At 35.1% G+C, this 18,470-nt stretch overlaps 2 protein-coding genes and 1 non-coding gene across 4 annotated transcripts in view; 1 reads left to right on the top strand and 2 right to left on the bottom strand.

The window, feature by feature from the left end:
- Positions 1–1,013: 1,013 nt before the first annotated feature.
- Positions 1,014–1,176, bottom strand: LOC142983322 (U1 spliceosomal RNA). The gene has a single exon (XR_012960086.1). It is a non-coding gene; the product is annotated as a U1 spliceosomal RNA (small nuclear RNA).
- A 1,018-nt stretch (positions 1,177–2,194) lies between these two features.
- Gadd45 (Growth arrest and DNA damage-inducible 45) lies at positions 2,195–4,354 on the bottom strand. The gene is made up of 3 exons (XM_076129780.1): positions 4,054–4,354; positions 3,440–3,656; positions 2,195–2,942 (listed from the first exon to the last, which is right to left on the bottom strand). The coding sequence occupies exons 1-3, from the start codon at positions 4,113–4,115 to the stop codon at positions 2,724–2,726; spliced, it is 498 nt and encodes a 165-aa protein (XP_075985895.1). The 5' UTR covers positions 4,116–4,354; the 3' UTR covers positions 2,195–2,723.
- LOC142983014 (electron transfer flavoprotein beta subunit lysine methyltransferase-like) overlaps positions 4,232–18,470 on the top strand; it is a 68,103-nt gene continuing 53,864 nt past the window's right edge. Inside the window, exon 1 of one of the 2 annotated variants that reach the window (XM_076129776.1) lies at positions 4,232–4,514. In XM_076129776.1, the coding sequence (XP_075985891.1) occupies positions 4,232–4,514 (283 nt within the window). Of the gene's footprint in view, positions 4,704–18,470 lie in introns of both variants that reach the window. The other variant, XM_076129778.1, reaches the window with a different exon arrangement.

An 18,470-nucleotide genomic window follows, 5' to 3' on the forward strand; every position in this document is an offset into this window, starting at 1 on the left:
GATGTCTTACCAGTTTAAATTATATTATGTATAGAGTCCATTATAGAATTATAACTATTGCAATTATTCAGCCTAGTTTGTAACATCGCAATACCTAAAACGCGAAGGTTGCCGTCTAATATCTCAATGTACCTACCAATTAATTGTGATTGAGTGCGAAACATAATTTTGTATACTTACTTAATAATATATTGATCTATTCTCAAGCTTGCGTGTCGAGTGTGCAGTTTCTATTAATCGATTTTATTCGCTAGTGATCATTAATATATTGTATTTTCAAAGAAATGATGAGGAAAAAATTAACCAAATCATGGTTGAGTTTTTATTCAATTGGCCATTCTGGGCTACCTAATATAGTACGACAATCACTCAATAATTTCGTCTTAGCAGGTTAATTTGTTATGGTTTGGCTAGATAGTAAGTCACTTTTAATTCATATGAAATTCAAAGACCATACTTAACTTGGCAGAATATCAAATTAAAATTACTGTCATCAAACTCCAGATCCAAGATATTAAATTTTTATGACAGTACATACTGTCTTACTAAGCTCTATCGCTATTCTTATGTTAATACTATTTTCTATTAAAATACGACTTACCAACCATATAACCCGATCCATGGACACGATCATACTAACTAAATGCTTTAGTAATAATAATATTGATAGAGTTAGCTCAAAACATTCAACTAATTGATGTACTCAAACTAAACTATTCACCTATTTAACGTAAATATATGATCGAAGACAGTGAAGACACCCACATATAACTACTTAATGCGGTTTACACAAAACGTAAACTATTTTCAAGCAAGGCTAATTTGAATAGAGTAAAAAGCTCCTGCATTCTTCAAAATGCTTCTTGATTTAAAATAGTACTTCTGCCGATGCTTTTAAATGAAATTGTGGCTTTCTATAATTTAAAGTGCCTAGCTTGGTGTGACGACGATATTAAAAAGATCTTTTAAAACAAGGATGCTCTTAAACTATCTAGTTAGTTTGGAAATTGCCTTCGAATTTTATGCTACATAACTCCCCTTCTGCAAAATTTACGCATCCAAGTTATCCACATTAGGGATAATCGCAGGGGTCAACCTAACCGCAGTGCAATGGAGGGGTCTCGCCCTGGGGGAACCACCTTCATGATCACGGTGTCCCCTATGCCAGGTAAGTAAAGAGCTAGTTCAGTTTTGGACTATCCACTCACCAACAGATGTCGCTAGTATGTCTATCTTTTGTAGGTTAGTGACATCTATTGGTATCGGTAGGAACTATTAACGTTGTCGTAGCGCCACTGTTTTTTTAATTATTAGGGTCAGCGCAGACCAAGAGGAGCGCAGCGGAGAGGATTTTTAACGCACTTGAAAATCAACTTTAATTTCATTAATATAAAGTGCATAATTGCTTGAACCTGACAAAAAATGCTCGCGCGTCCTCGAGGATGCGCGGGTATCCTCGCGCGGCCTCGCGTCGCCGCCGGCATCGTACGAAAAATTTCAATTTTGTTACTGAGTTTAAAGAGGGAGAACGTCATTTTTATTCTTCTTCAGCTAAAAGAGCAATTATAATCATGGCCCAGTCCACCATCGTTGACGAATTTTCACGAAAACTGGCCTGTTTAATGAAGAATGGTAACCTAGAAAGTTTTCCTCGCGCAGGCTCGAGCAGTCGCGAGCATGCTCGAGCATCCGCGAGCCGTAAAGAAAATGCTCGAGACCGCGCGAGGATTATTCCGGTCTGTCTGCGCTGGGCCTTAAAATTAATTTTTGCAACGGTAGCGAAAATGTGAAATTTCGGAATATTTAACAGGGTTTTTCATTTGTGTTATTTTTTGTCTCCGTATTTACAACGTAAAGTAGGTGTGTCTATGATAAGTACAAAAACAATGTATTACATTGTGTCTATTATGCTGTCTGGTATGTATGTGACCTTTCAAAGGGTTAATGAACATATAAAGACATTCAATAGGGCCATCTCTAAGTCTCAAGGTGATATAATGTAGTGCTTTTCTTTAGGCACGGATTGAGAGCACGGAAGAGATTCCGCCAAGTATTTTATTGTGTTCGATGTTAAGATGTGTGTATCTTTTTTTTATGATCCATAACTGTCCCACTGCAGGGCAAGGGTCTCCTCCCAAACGAGAGGGTATTAAATTTGTGTGTATGTGGTTGGGAATAAAAGAATAAGTTTTATATTAACAATATATTTTATTACTATTAAAATTATTCTTATATCATTAACATTATAAAAATACAAATCCAACAATATCTCCTCACGAAATCATCAAATATTAAGTAGTATTTTTTTCACAAAACTCATGCAAATTGCAGATCGTACAAAAAGCCAAGTGGCGAGTTAACAATTCTAGAATTCACAGATTTTGAACATTTTGTCATTTTTTTATCATAAAAAATTTAAGGTCTTAACAATTTCAATGTTTTACGGCATGACTGCCCCAATTCTACCTACTCTATACAATATGAATAGGCGAAGCATTCTACAAGTTTTTACAGAACTTTACAAAATCGAAAGAACAATTCACAACAGTAGAAACACTTGGCAAAAATATAATTACAATAGAAATGTCGCTAAGGGACGCAATTGTAACTATACACAAAATATGGCTTACGCCGAAGCCGCAACAAACGCCGAAGTGGCAAACGGACCCGAATATGGTCTTATACAATTTTTTTTTTCCAAGAACATGATTTTTTCTATATTTTCACTTCTCGGGGAGCTTAATCACTGGGACCTGGGAGCATCCCCAGTTCATCTCGCAGTGTTCTACGAGGTCTCTCTCGGCGTCTGTCAATGCTGACAAATCAAACTCCTGACTGTCGCTAAACGGATCAGTGTATGGATAATGCACCAATACACAGCTGAAGTCCATCGAGGACCCACAGCAGCCCAGGATCTTCCTCAATTTAGACTCTGAGTCAACCTGGAGACAAAACAAATACATCATTAGCAACATGACTACAAATAGAATTATGAAACATAATATTAAATATATTTGCTAATAATCTTCATAATTAATAAAACAATAGACTTTTAGACAAACAAAAGTATGATTCAGTCTATTATTCTCATCAGAAACCGCAGATTAAATGCGGTAACTGTCGTCATTATTTACATCGACACTTGGACATCCCATGAGGAAAAAAGTTTCATAAACATCCAAGACATTGCACAACATTTATTCAATGTTGTTCAAGAAACAGGTTTCGGAGAGTGAAATGTACTGTTATTTCGAGGCTTTTGAATGAGAATTTAATGACCTAGAACAATATTAGCATAGTTTTGAGGACGACCTGAATATTTCTACTTTGAAAAACACATATAATGTTATGAAGGTTATACTGTATTTTGAAGTTTGTTGCAGGATTACGAGCTATACATAGGGAGAGGATACAAAAAAATAAAATTTTTGATAATTACCTTAATGACATAGATGTCGTTTTCAACGCAGAAGGCTTGCAGAAGCACTTCTTGCATGTGCGTTGCGCTGTCTCCAGGGCGAGCTTCGGTGGTCAGACAGAACAGAGCCCTGTTGCTGTTTTTAGACAAGTACTGGATGGCAGGGAGGAGTCCCACCGTGAGACGTTTCTCCACACAAGCACGGCGCAGCACCGTCTTGATACACGTACTTATTGGGCTGCAAAGATAGAGATTATTTGTTAGGAGATCCATTTTGCTTGGGTATAGTCGATGTTGAAGTTTTTCTAGCATAATATTACTTTTGGTTATGCGAAGTGATTAGCGAAGAGTTTTTTATTTGGGAATATTGAATTTCAATACGGGGAGAACTTTTGTTTTTTTTGTATTCTCCCCAATAAGTTGTAACAAAATACCGAAACAATTATTGTCTTTGTAATTAATCTAAATGATTCTAGTGATTAGTGGTACTAAATACTTGTTCTGCTAATTGAACTCAACAATCTGATACTAACTATTTTTCAAGTCCCTAATCACCGGTACTATCAAATCAATTAACTATCAGAGAGCGATTTAAATGCACTTAAAGAAATGTTGCACAACGTTGCAATATTTACCTTTTAGCAGCCATTCCACTGAACGTCTCCGCTTTGACGGGCACTACGGATTCCTTGTACATCTTGTTAGACAGATTGATACTTTTCAACTCAAGATCACAAATTGTAGGCACTTTTACGGTACTGATTACCGAAATGTTCACTAGCACTTCACTCAAACAGTTTCAAATCCTCGGTTATGCAATCCACGTGTGCAGATAAACAAATTAAACAAGCTGTTGAACTTATCCGCGTTTATGTCACAATGATTTCACAACTTGGAGAGCTAAACTTGCGTGGTTTCACTCTGAAGGTTCTGAGCAGATTGTGGCGCTATGACGCAGCGTTACGCTTTTATAGACGATACCACGCATGCGCCTCGATTTGTCAGTGTGCGTGCAGCACTCCGCTAGTGTGGACGGAGATTCTTCGAACCGCGCTTGTAAATTTCTTTGTGTACGTGTTTTGCGCTTGTAGTGCGTGTAAGTACACGGGTGTATTCATAAGAGTGAGTGTGTGTGCGTGGGACAATACTCTGTACAAACCGGCGGCGAGCGGGTCGCAACGTGTTTCGTGGAACAGCTAAATTGTGTGGTCTCCCCTGCCCCCCGCTGTGAGAGAGAATAAGGCGCCGGAGGGGGCGTAACTGATATTGAAAGATTCCACGGCTGGTAAGGTTATCGCGGCGGCATGTGCGCGCGTTTTATCCGTGGCATTCGGAATTCCCACTAACTTGGGTTTATTTTGTTGGAGGAAACAGTTGATTGCGAATATCGCGATTGCTTAGTTTGTTTATACGGATACTGAATTTCACGGGTTTCTCGGTCAGTTCAGAATCCGGTAGCGAAATTGTTACGGTTTCATAATGATCAAGTTTGAACAAGTCGCAGGCATGTGCCGTGTGGCCTCGTTATCTTATCGTATAGTAGAGCTATCACGATACGTGCTCTATCTAGTTCACTACTACGAGAGTCTATCGTTATCTGCAATTAAAATCATTGTGAATAATCCGATTGCTGTTGGCATGCGCCAAATGGCTTAGACTGTTCCGTGTTCCGGAAAAAATACTAAGAAATCATTGAAGATGGGCTGAGGCTTTTGACATTGAAGTTCTAAGGCCAAATGACTGTTTCGAAATAACGGTACACCATTTACGTCACTAATCTCACGTGCTTTTTCCTTAATACGCCTAAACACAAACAAAAGAACATAACAATAGTATTTACGCCACAATCGATAATCCTGATCTGGGATGTCTAAATCTTATCATTTTCACAGAAATAGAAAGTTCTCATTTCCTATTTTGCGCAGTAAAAGTGCGTTCCAGATTGTTACTGCGTATCGTATTGTTTTGTTACTGTCAAAGACATGTACCTACTGTCCTCAATTGAGTGAAGTATTATGCAAGAAAAACAGATTAGGTACCTTGGCTGAGAATTCTATAAACAATTCTTGAAGGTGGTGAATTAAAGGGTGTGCAAGGCTATCAGATGCTAAGTTTTAAGCTAGACTTATATATATTTTTTTAATGGTGTTGTAAAAGTAATATATGGATTGTGCGTCTTTTGCTTTTCTCGTATAGGTAGATCGAAGTTTCTTTGCCACACACATTTTGCAGTACTTCAAAGGACTAAATTATAAGAAAAGAAGCAAGAAAATAACTTATTTTTGTCGTGATAATATCGAGATACGACACAACCACAAAAATATCGAAAAAAAATTACTCAAAAAAGACAACTAATTATTGAACTAATAGAAACAATAAACCTAGACCCAAAATTATAATATTTTAAATAAACAATACTCGATTTTACTTTGTTGTCCCAGACGCTCCGTTCATTGCCCGTTATGCGGCCATCTTGGTAAAACCCAAAGGCCCTTTGACGTTGTTAAAACATGTTTTACTCCGCTATAGCAAAAGAAAGTAAACTTGATCCAAGGTTGAAAGGGAGATTATGGATTGGGAAAATCCTTTCTTTTATAATTAAGCCTTTTTAATACTAATTGATGTATGAAATATGTAAAGTATGTTGTTATAGGTAATATTAATTCGTTCAGGAAATGTTTAATATACTGTTGCATTTTTTTTTTATTATTGCACTACTACATTTACACACTATTGCATTTACTTGGCTCTGTCTTTTTTAAAATTTGATACGAAGAGATTTTACTTTTATATTTTTTTTCTGACTGCTGCTACCGTTTTTTAATAGTGTTCTTCTCCCATTTTCAAAAGTTTTTTTTTTCACCGTGGCCTCTGCTGGGCAAGAGTCTCCTCATAAATGAGGTCGGGGTCAGGCCTTGGGTCCACCATGCTGGCCAAGTGCAGGGATTAAAGGATTTTGATCATATGCATGACTTCAGATACAACTACAAAAAGACATTGGCCTACTAACCTTTTTTTTATTAACATCTGCTCTTTGGACTTAAACTGTAGAGTATTTTTCATGCAAATTATTTTTATTCTTACGTATCAAATGAACTTTGGTATCACAACGCTTGTAGTTATTAGTTTATTACGGTTCTTAATGTAAACAATGTTTTTTAGGAAATGAAGAATTAAATATATCTTATCGAAAATAAACCAAGTTATTTTTAAAATAATTAGATAAAATGGATTAATTTAAAAAAGTCCCTAATTATCCGTATGAAAATCTTTTTATCAGTATCAAGGATAATAATAAAGTTTTCCCAATAGACTTGCTTTTTTTATTAAAAAAACATTATTTTTGTAGATGACGTAGATTAAAACGAATACTAAAAGTTCATACAAAATTCTAGTTATAAAATACATCTTTTTAACGTCATTACAGTTTTTAAACTGGGTTTTCTTGTTTATTACAGTTTTTAGACGCAATTTGAATAAAATTAAAAAATGACACAAAAAAAGAAAAAATTTCATACATCGTTTTAACGTCATTGAAGATTGATGTCTTGTTTTTTTGTTTTGATATTATGTTTAGACGTAATCTAAATAAAATTAAATAATATAAGTTCTTGTTTAATTAATCTTGCATGCATTTTAAATTAAATTAAATAAAAGGTATAAAGAAATAACCTTTATTTAAAAGTTGAGTTCAAGAACACAGATCCGGTGTATTTCATTTTCCTCAATGAAAAAAAACTCTACCACGAAAAGAACTAATAAGAAAAAGTATAAAAATACGAGAAAAGACTACATTAGCATAGATAGAACCAAATGCTAGATTCTGATTTTCGCGATTCTTCGGCGTGAATAGAATTCTCAGGAAATAAAGTATCCTATATGTTACTCCAGGCTAGCATCTGTGCAACTTTAACTCTTTGACCGCCACGGTCGGCTATACTCGACAAAATCAGAACTTACGACGCTGTCGTCGGCCAATGTCGGCAAAAAAATAGCGTCGTGAGCACGTTCTGATTTGTCGAGTATAGCCGATCGTGGTGGTCAAAGGGTTATTGTACTAAATTTCGTTAAAATCTATTTAGTAATTTAAATAGTATATTACAGTGAAAGAGCAACAAACGTACGAATACTAACAACATACGTCTTCACAAACTTTCGTATTCATAATATTAGTAAAATACAACGCATAATATTCCATTATTTAATTAGGTACAATATCTAGACACATGCCTAGAAAATATCAGATAAATAAATAAATAGGTCATTACCCTATCACTATGAACACACATAATTTATTATCAGCAATTATAATTCATGCGTGATAGACTCGTGGGTAATTAACTTTATAATTCTCATTCTTCTCTCGCCGCGTAGAGGTCTTGGGTTTGAATCCTGGATCGGGTCAAAAAGTCTTTCCTGAGTTTTTCTGTTAAGAATTTCTCAAATATTGTCCGGAGTTAGGAAGTTGACCTCCGTGCCTCGGGAAACACGTAAAGCCATCGGTCCTGCACGAGAGCTCTCACTGGTCGTGTCGGTTATCCGTCCCACCAGACTATGAGAGTAATGGAATAGAGAGTGTACCTGTGTATTGTGCACACACTTGGACACTATAAACAAAGTCCTGCATAGTTAGGTTTCACTGAAACTGGCCGTGATAGCCTGATATCGGCCAGGAGGACATTATTATAATTTTCGTTAACTGACTGATTATTAACAATCACGATTAAAATCCTTTTTTTCGTTATCAGTGACATTGTTTTATCACGTGGGATCGATAAACTTCGCCTTTCAAATCATTTCAAAACCATTTGCCTATACCAACATGAGTTTTAAAAGAAAATAGCTCTTATTTTCCGTGGCATAAGAAAAGCTTTACAAAATGTCATCGGCAAAGTATAATATAACAGTGTAATGTCATATTTTAGCCGCGTGGTAGCTGCAGTGTTTATATTTCCTTATCAAAGACTAATGAGGCGTATTTACTAAAAGATAAAAACATATTATCACATGAATTTACGCGGGAAATATCGGGAAAACGTTATAGTTTTGAGGTTATCTCGCACGTTCGGAAATTGAAAATATGCGTAAATATTTTGATGTAGGTAAATATTTTTTTAAAATACGTTCGGAATTTTAATGTTTATTTATGAAAAAAATATGTTTGTGTCTATTCTTTTTTGGAATCCATTTTGTTTGGTTCCTTTTTAATTGTTCTAAATAAATATGTAATCAATTTTCGCAGTAAATGTTTTGAATTCCTGTCTTTCCTATATTTGTTTGAAATTTTATCCTTTTTATTATTTATTAACTCGAATTTCGTTCGTTATGAGGATAACCGCAACACACATGATCTATTTTAAGTTCTTCGTAAGACAACACTAATCTAATTTAAAACCATAGAGTTTTAATAAACTGGAATAACAGGAATTACAGTTCGGGAAACGCGTTTGAGATAGATTAATATAATTACTGGATTCTTCTAACAATCACAGCTTCTGCTAATGATATTATTTAAATAAACAAACGGTAAGAGGTACATATCGTTTGTTTAATATTCTACACTAGCCAAAATTAAACAGTTTTCTTGTTACCGTGTAATTATTACCTACTTTTCTAACTCTACTGCTACTTTACAGGAAATGGTTAGCGCAAATTGATTGGCAATTAAAAAGAGCAAGCCATGAGTTTCTTGCCGTTTCTGTTCACGAGCACCACTTTTTCTAAAATGGTGTTAGATCAAAAATATTAAACAATTCAAATACTTACTTGCAAAAAGTTTATGAATAAGGACATTTGGATTTGATTCTCTTTGTAGACTTTCGCTAAATTTATACACAGGCATCGCAATCATACCGTAAATTTTCCACAAACAAAAACTCCACAGCATCTTTCTATTTATTTGTAATACAATTAAATAATAAAACTCGTATTCCTTTTAAAAACGATTTCTGAACGAATAACATTAAACTACAATTTTATCGAATCTTTAATGATAGAGCTATTGTTCTCCGATAAGCTGTAATGAGTTAATGACCTAGTGATTTGTGAGCTCCAAATATATAGAATTGTTACATAACATTTGCATAATTATCATCAGAAAATTCTAGAGTATATTAAAGAAGAGAAATTAGTTTATACATTTCTCTTAACCACTATTGGCTCGGCTCCTATTACATGGGATTAACATTGTTAATGGCGAAACGTGGTTGTATTTCAAACATCTTTGCCCAGGATCTTCGGATACAGGAGGCGTGATGCTGTTTATATTTCATTAAACTATGAAGGAGAACATCTTAAGGTCACATTGCATGCCTGAGAATACTTCAAACAGTTCTTCAAGAATCGAAGCAACAATCGTGTAGCATTGTGCTACTAACACCGAAATTACAACGTACATGTGTGAACATGAGATTATTGAGCCTGAAATTAAAATAAATTGTTTAGTAAGCCAGCTTGATTACTTATTTAGTTTTCATATTATACTGACCGATAACTTTGCTTATTAGCTAATAAATAAATTATATTGAGTTAACAATGATTGAGGACATTATAGCATAGCGAAACGTGGGTGTATTTTATACACCTTTGCCTAAACCTTTGGGTTTAAAAGGCGTAATATTAAGTATGTATATTTAGTTAAAACTAATATACGCATCGTTGACAGAGTTAACAATCATGTAATAACAACGTAAGTATTTTTAAAAGAGACGGAGAAAAGCCTGCCATCCTATTGTCCTGTCAACACTTGTCACAGTATGATAAACTACCGCAGCGCAAAACACTCTACGTCTCTACAAATGTACTTATGCTTAACTAAATATACCTTTGATAAACAACACCAAAATATATTGTTTTCAATTGCATGCAATTTCAGTAGAGTAACCTACTACTGATTTTCACACTAATTTATTTTATAAACCACTATTTGTAATACAATTCAAATGTGCATTTTTATCAAAAGCAAACCTGTACTTTCGAAACGAATTTTCGGGTACTAAAATAATATTTTTTGATTAAGAAGATTGACTGCCTTTGTGGCATGGTAGTATATCCGATTGCCAATCATAAGGTATCGGGTAGATTTCCATGGTGGGCAAAGTGCTACGGTCTTTTTTTATTTTGGTAACGTCGCGTTCCCGGTATGCGGCAAAGGGCTCGACCCTATTACACAGGACTAACATTGTTAATGGCGAAACGCTATTTTACCTCTGCTTTTTTTTTAAAGGCTTGATATTGTTTTATGGAACTAAAAGTACTATATTTCCTTTATCCTTACTATAGGTACCTACTTATAAAAAAATAATAAATTTAACCCATTAATGCCCGACTGCTGGGCAAGGGTCTCCTCCCGTAATGAGGGAGGTGTTAAGCATTGAGTCCACCACAAATTTTAAGGTATGCAAGGTTTTCTCACGATGTTTTCCTTCACCGTTGGAGCATGTGATAATTATTTCTAATACACACATAACTTCGAAAAGTCATTGGTGTGTTGCCTCGGGTTCGAACCTGCGACTTGCGTGGGAGGTACCAACTTATACCACTCGGCTATCACTGCTATACTTACTACACAAATTTCTATTCAATATGCTCAATTTTGTTGTCAACTACATTTCTACGGCGCAGATTTCTCTACGTGTTTACTCCCAACGTAGACGTAGACGTATATTATGTACAATTATTCAGACGATGTGCGTCAGGAAGTATATTGTGTTTGTCTCCCACTGATTGATGATAGCGAGCGTGTTAGATACTGTTATGTAATACGAGTATATAGCATTGTGAGCAGACTGCAGACGTAAGCGTGTTTTGATTGTGACTTGGTTGATGATTTTGAACAGTGTTGCTTGCTCGTTGTATTGAGAAAATTTGTGAAGCGTTTTTCAGTAAATTTTAATTTTGCAATGCTTCCCATGGTTCAGTTTTTATTTCCTTTCCACGAACATTATGAATTTGACAAAAATCTACTCAAAATTATCTAGGGTACGTTGTTCATTCACGGGGTTACTTGGCAAAACTCAATGAGATTTTTTTATTATTTTCTTATTGCCCAATGTTTTGACCGACTTACGCTTACTTTAGATACTAAGTTTACGCTTAGGTACGTTTCAAAACGTAAATTGCTAACTAACTGTGAAATCCAAATCTGCAACTAGTAAAAAATGTTCTTAGTATATACCTACTTATAAGTTATGTAAGTAGCCAGAAACGACTAATCATGAGTCTACATATTCGTGTCTTGTTTATGAACAAAATGAGACTTACATGGGTGTGTCAAAACAATAACAAACTCACGTTTCAATAACATTTGCCGACGACCTACACAATGTCCTGCCAAATTGAATCTTATGAGCTAAAGAATAAGGCGTTATAATGACATTGTCATCGGCAAACTTTTTGAAATGTTAATGTCAATGAATTTGAGATCGATAACCGGTGAGTGACTTGTATTAAATTGTGTAAATATTTTCAGTAATTTGTTAGGTTAAAGCCTTCTTGTGTGCAAAGGCTTTCGTTTTCTAATTTTTAGGTTTACGATACATACTTACTTGTCTATTGATATAATTTAATACAGCTATAAGTTGTTCTTTAGGACATTACATCGCGATATTTAAAATATTGTATCTCGAATATTACGGTTTAATCTGGGGGCACGGAAGTGCCCCCGCAAGTCGAGCAAAAAAAAGCGGCACGGCCGTACCATCCTTTTCTCGAAGCAATTCGGGCTATTTTTGACACCCCTATAATTTCGTTGTGGATAAAACAAGAAGCCTGAATTTTCAGCAACTATTCAGTCATTGTATATACACGGTATATTTAAAATTTCAGTCAATTTGAACCAGTAGTTTAAGAATGACAACTTGTTAAAGTTTCTGAATTTTGTCACTCACTGATTCACTGATTCACTGACTCACTGACTCACCGATCATCAAAAGTCTAAGGTACTTCTAGCAGACTTAGAAGCTTCAAATTTAGAATACATATAGGGTTTAGTGTCTTAATCATGGGAAAAATTTAATATTTTCTAATTTCGGTTCAGTTTTCTAAATACACTAACTGCAACAATAACTTTGTAATTCCATATAAATGTATAGGATTACAAGGTGACATTTGCAGTTAATGAATCATTATTACTGTTGAAAATAAAATAAATAGGTGTAGATAGGTACCTACTATATGAGGCATAACGGGAGGGGGTATAGGGTGGGTAAGGGTGTTTAGCCCATGAAACTGAACAACATTAACTTAGGAAAATATGTTGAATTATGAAAAAAAAACGTCTTTACATACAATTAATTGGACTTATGTTCCCTCTACAAAAAGAAGTGAGATGCCATCAAAAACATTCTGTAAAATTTCCAAGTCTCGCCGTAAAAAGTTGTGAGATCGATATAATACCAAGTCGATTAATCTATTTAGTCTCTACTTAAAATACATTCTGTCTTAAGTTATTACGTATGTTATTATCATGCCAATTTAAAAAAAAATACGTTTAAAACAAAATAGATCGACTTGGTCATCGCAAGAAAACACAAATTCACTATTAACATTTCGGGAGCATTAGCTTCTCCTCGTGCTGTGTAGTGTGATACAAACTAATAATCTATAAAAGAATAAATAATAAAAGAATAATATCTCAATTTAAAACTAATGTATTTTTGGGAAGTTCCCATACATCACATAATTAAAATAAATACGCAAAACATTCACTCAATATATATTATTCGATAAATAATTTCAAAAGTTTATAATACTCGGTCACGGAAGACTTCTTATCACGGTTAAACTACAATTAAAGTAAGAAAACATTAAAGTTAATATTTTAATGTTTATCTTAATCTTTAAACAACGTCTGATAAACTACGGAAGACGATTAAATACCAAAGAGCAGGCGCCATTTTGATTTTTCTATTTAGGTTATCACAATAAAATTTTGTTAACTGAATACATTTACATAAAATTCACGAATCTATAGGATTTCTCAGTGTATCTATACTTATTACTATGTTGCTATAGAAATAGAATACTATTTAACTATTGTCGTAAAGTTAGCTTTGGGTTATCAGTACGTCCAATAGAATTTACTAACTTTAAGTCACTTACAGAGGTAGGTATTGTATTCAATTTATAAATTACAAGTTCCTTTCTGCTAATTCCCACGAAAAAGATTTCCCGGGGTAATAACATATTTTTATCTTTTACTGTAATATTAGTAAGAAGTGAGATATACCTATGTATAATCCCGACTTTAAACATCATAGAAAAAAACCTCATATAGGTAGTTCTTATAAAGTAATGGAAATTTTGCAAATTGAAGGAATACTAGCCAATAAAACGAACTGTAAACACTCGCACCGTAACGTTGACCTCTGACCTTTAGTATCGATTATTTTCTCTATGTCAAGGTCACAACCCACCCCCTACCCTTAAGCGGTAATCGAGTGCTGATTCGAATAATCGAGAACTTCTACTAAACGATACAAATCGATTATTCGTGGGAAATTGTGATTCAGTTTGATATTAATCGTTTGCGAGAAAAATGGAGTTTATGGGTAAAGGTTAAAGGGTAAAGTTTGTAATGATAGTTTAAATGATATTGTATCATGGTTTTTGTTTCTATGAATTGAAGTTTTACGGCGAAAATTGTACGGTTTATTGGTATCGTTCAATTTAAATTATTAGTATAATAATGGGCTTTCTGTAATGATGTCCTTAGCAGGAAATTGAAATCGTTTTCTTAAGAATGATTATCGCATTTTTACAATCATGAAGTCACGCCTTTTTCCCATAGGAGTAGGAAGAGACTATAGAACGTCACTTAGTAAGATTCTTACAAAATTTCCTTGCTTCTTTGACATCCATACATCTTATGATACAGGAATCCCGGCTGCACATTTAACAACCTAAATCGTAGTGATTTATGTATTGTAATTGAAGACTTATTTAGTTTAGCCAGTCAAAGGTAGTGAAGGTGGAACTCTCGCTTTCAGGATGAATCTTGCTGTGTCATGCACTTCATTTGCTGCGTTCATACAAGTTCTCAATACCACGTAACAGCCAGAACCTAAATAATTTCAGATAATCTAGACATTCCATGTGCATCTAATTTGTATACGTTTTTGATTTAGTGTTGAAATATCTTATTAAATCTTTTTTTTTCAACAAACTAAGAAGAAACTACAACTTTTGCCTCTAAAACATTCTAAAGCTCTAAAGCAGCCTCATTATCATCATTCAAAGCCTAATTCTACCCACTGTTAAGTATAAACCTCACCTTCCCGATCCAAAAAGCTATTACCCAGGTAATGTTCCAAAATAATTGTTCGTACATGTTGCTAACAAACCCGAAACAATTATTTGTGGATCACACAAATAATTGTTCCTTATGGGAATCGAACCCACGACTTCCCGACGCAATGGTATTGGCCTGGCGACCTAAACCTCTGCGCAACGGAGGCACTCAATCATTTCAGGGGGTAGTCAGTTTCATTCAATATTCTATTCCATTGAAACAATTACTAAACAGCCGTGAAGATAACATCAGAAATTCCATTCAACATCGAACTATCAGACATGTGATCGTATAATTCTGAAAATTTCAACGACAAACAAATAATATTATGTTACCCATATAATATACTAACATGAATGAAGTTGTTTGAACAACAATATACTTATTTGTACAAATGGTATATATTTCTATGAATTACTCGGCTGTAGGTTTCAATGAAGTGTGGGTTTTCACTTGAAGCAATTATTGATTGATAGTTACATTCTTATGGTTAACCTATTTGTCAGTTAGGTTAGGTACACACTTGTGTATTCGGTTCGCCATTAATTGACCTGGCCGGGTCGCAATACCGAATATGCCTAGATGAACCCGATCGGCTTAAGCCGAACAAGTGAGTCAAGTCTATTTGGTTTTGCGATAAATATTTCCGAATCTGACGTGCCGAACCGAATATGCGAACAATTAATATTATGATAACAATCAATAATATTAAAATGCAACTTATACGCGATTGAAAATTAAAGTTTAAGATACCTTATTTGTTTACCCGACGTTTCGATCAAATTGCATCGACCATGGTCACGGGTTAACACAAATTCCTTACGTTTAAGATCCGATACATTATGATAATATATTATGTGTACAATTCGCGAGAGTGTACAATCGTTAACATTCAGTAAGCCATGTCAAAGAGGTTTGTTATTAGTTCACAGTCCTTACACTGGTTCTATGTTTCCTTTCGGACTGAAGCAAAGTATTTTAGTAGACCAACCACTTTTAGAAATTGAAGAATACTAATCCACCCGGGAGTAGAACCATAGTTTATAATGATAGGAACACAATAACAAAGTCAAGTATGGTTGCATTTTGGCATATAATAGTTGCATCAGATAGTAACTGGTTTATAACGAGCGCTATATGTTATCAGCAGACGCTTACTGATAACCTACTAATTGACATGTCTATTACTTTCTTTTGTACCTATATTATTCCATTTTAAAGTGATTTCTGCAGCAGCCATTTTGTCTCCCACGCGATTGGGCGTAGGGAATTTATCCAACAGTGGATATCGAGGGTCGATCATTGTTATTTCAGTTACGAAGGCTTTTGTGAGTTGCAGGAACTTCAAAGGTTCTCAGAAACGACTTTTGTCGTCTGTCCACACTAAAGTCGGTCCCGGTTGTTGTCAGTTAAGATAACAGTCGTTAAGCCACGTCAAAGGCCTTCGGGCGGCTTGAACATCTTTGACACTGGGTTGACCACTTACCATACGACAAGAAGAAGAAGTCTAAGCTAGCAGCCCCGCGAGGCAATATCTCGGTCTCTCTCATTTCGACTTCAAAGAAAAGAGACTGAGATATTGCCTCACGAGGCCACTCGCTTAGTCTGGACGCGGCTATTGATTCATAGGCAGTTTCATTGATTTTTTAAGCTACGTAGATTTGGCTGTATTGGCTAGATCATAATTATGTAAGTATATTATTTTGAAAAACCCGTCAAAGCAGAGTGGTTTTTTTTAAACAACGTCTGCTCTTGTATTGGCAGTAGATTAACACCCAGTAAAACAATAAAAAATGGGTTATCTCTCAACGATTTGTGGGTGTACTCACAACAAGATAAGACTCTGGGAAAATACACATTTACAACCATAAACAAAATTGCAGTAATAACAGATGAGATGAGACCACTTATGTGGGTTCGATTCTCGTATCAAGCAAAGTGCAATTTGAGTTAAAAAATGTTTTTTTCTTTATCGTTAGTGATATTTTATAATACAAATTTGTGTAATAATATCGTCGTTTAACTTCCTCGTGTTAAATCAGAACAAATGCAGCTACGCGGTATTAGCTAACACGGATTTGCACTATCCCCGACGATATGTAACTAGCTCCATATATGGCAATACTCTTGCTATCTTGCTAAAATTTTACTCCCATGTAATATACATGGGAGTAAATTTGCCATTTAAATGGCAAAATGCGCGCACATCGCCTACACATTCGAGCACAAATATAATGGTATAGTCAGGAAATGGATGGGTTATCACTAATAGGTGATTAGTGGGTGTATTCACAAGATAACACTTTGGGAAAACACACAAGTAAAACCATAAACAAGATGCTATAAAAACATGTTTATTTTTGATAAGTAACTGAAACCACCTATGTGTTCTCGGATTCGATACCCGGGACGGGCAAAGTTCTGTAGAGCTTTGAAAATTTTTAATTATAATGGATTTCAATATAAGCCAAAAAGCCGTCTGTTAAAATGCCTTATGAATGCTAATACGATGGCCTGCTATTGTGTACGAGTAACATTGTAAATAAATAAATATAAATATCATTAGACAACTCACACACGGTCATTTGATTCCAAACTAAGCAGAGCTTGTACTATGGTAACCAAATAACTGATAAACATACTTATATACTTCTAAATACATACTTATATAGATACATTAACATCCAGGCTCAGAACAAATACTCGTGCTCATCACACAAAGATTTGTCCCGGGTAGGATTCGAACCCACCACACGCGGCGCTACGGTTGTTGTGGCGAGGTGACCGCTTAAACCACTGCACTGCGCCAAACGTGCAGTTAAATGGCAAAACAAGAGTGAATTTCGTACATTTCTGCCTCCACATTTGAGCATAAATACAATAATACTGTCAGGAAATAGATGGGTTATGACTAATAGGTAATTAGTGGGTTACAAGATAAACGTTGGTAAAACACACAAATGCGTTTAAAAACATATATTATTGGTGTTTATTTACAATAAACAACATTTCCAGAAACGCTATCTCTTCATTTCAAAGTTAAATCATAAGAATTAGTTCAAACGATGTAAACATGTTTACAAAATATTGAAAGACATTGATCGAGCGTATCGTATGCGTATCGTTTACAAATCATGCTCGGACACTGTCACCTAATTCTGAAAATAAACAACGCAGTTTCTTACGAGACTATTCTGTATGTTTCTGTGAATGGGTACTTTCAACTTAACGCCTATGCCTTTACTAAAGATACATTGTGGAATAATTCCAGCCTAAAATACTTGGCAATAAACAGTCATTTTATAAGAGACAATGATAATATCCAAACCGGACGAGGAGCTCATGGCTTAGTTTACAACAGCCGCACGGATCGATCTCTGAGGTTAAGCTACGCTTGCCGAGGTTGTTCCGTGGATGGGTGACCATCTAAAACATATCGAGTTTCTCCGTGTTTCGGAAGGCACGTTAAATTGTGGGTCCCGGCTGACATTTTCGAAGATCTTTGACAGTCGTTAACAGTAGTCAGAAGCTTGAAAGTCTGACAACCAGTCTTACCGAAGGGTATCGTGTTAATACCCAAATAACTGGGTTGTGGAGGTCAGATAGGCAGTCGCTCCATGTAAAACACTGGTATCCAGCTGCATCCGGTGAGACTGGAAGCCGACTCCAACATAGTTTGAAACAAAGGCTAAGCGAAAAAAAAAAAAAAAAAAAAAAAAAAAAACGAGCAGTTGGTGAGGTTACTGTGTTTAAACGAACTAT

Source organism: Anticarsia gemmatalis, chromosome 23, assembly GCF_050436995.1.
Source record: "Anticarsia gemmatalis isolate Benzon Research Colony breed Stoneville strain chromosome 23, ilAntGemm2 primary, whole genome shotgun sequence".
Taxonomy (NCBI): Eukaryota; Metazoa; Arthropoda; class Insecta; order Lepidoptera; family Erebidae; genus Anticarsia; species Anticarsia gemmatalis.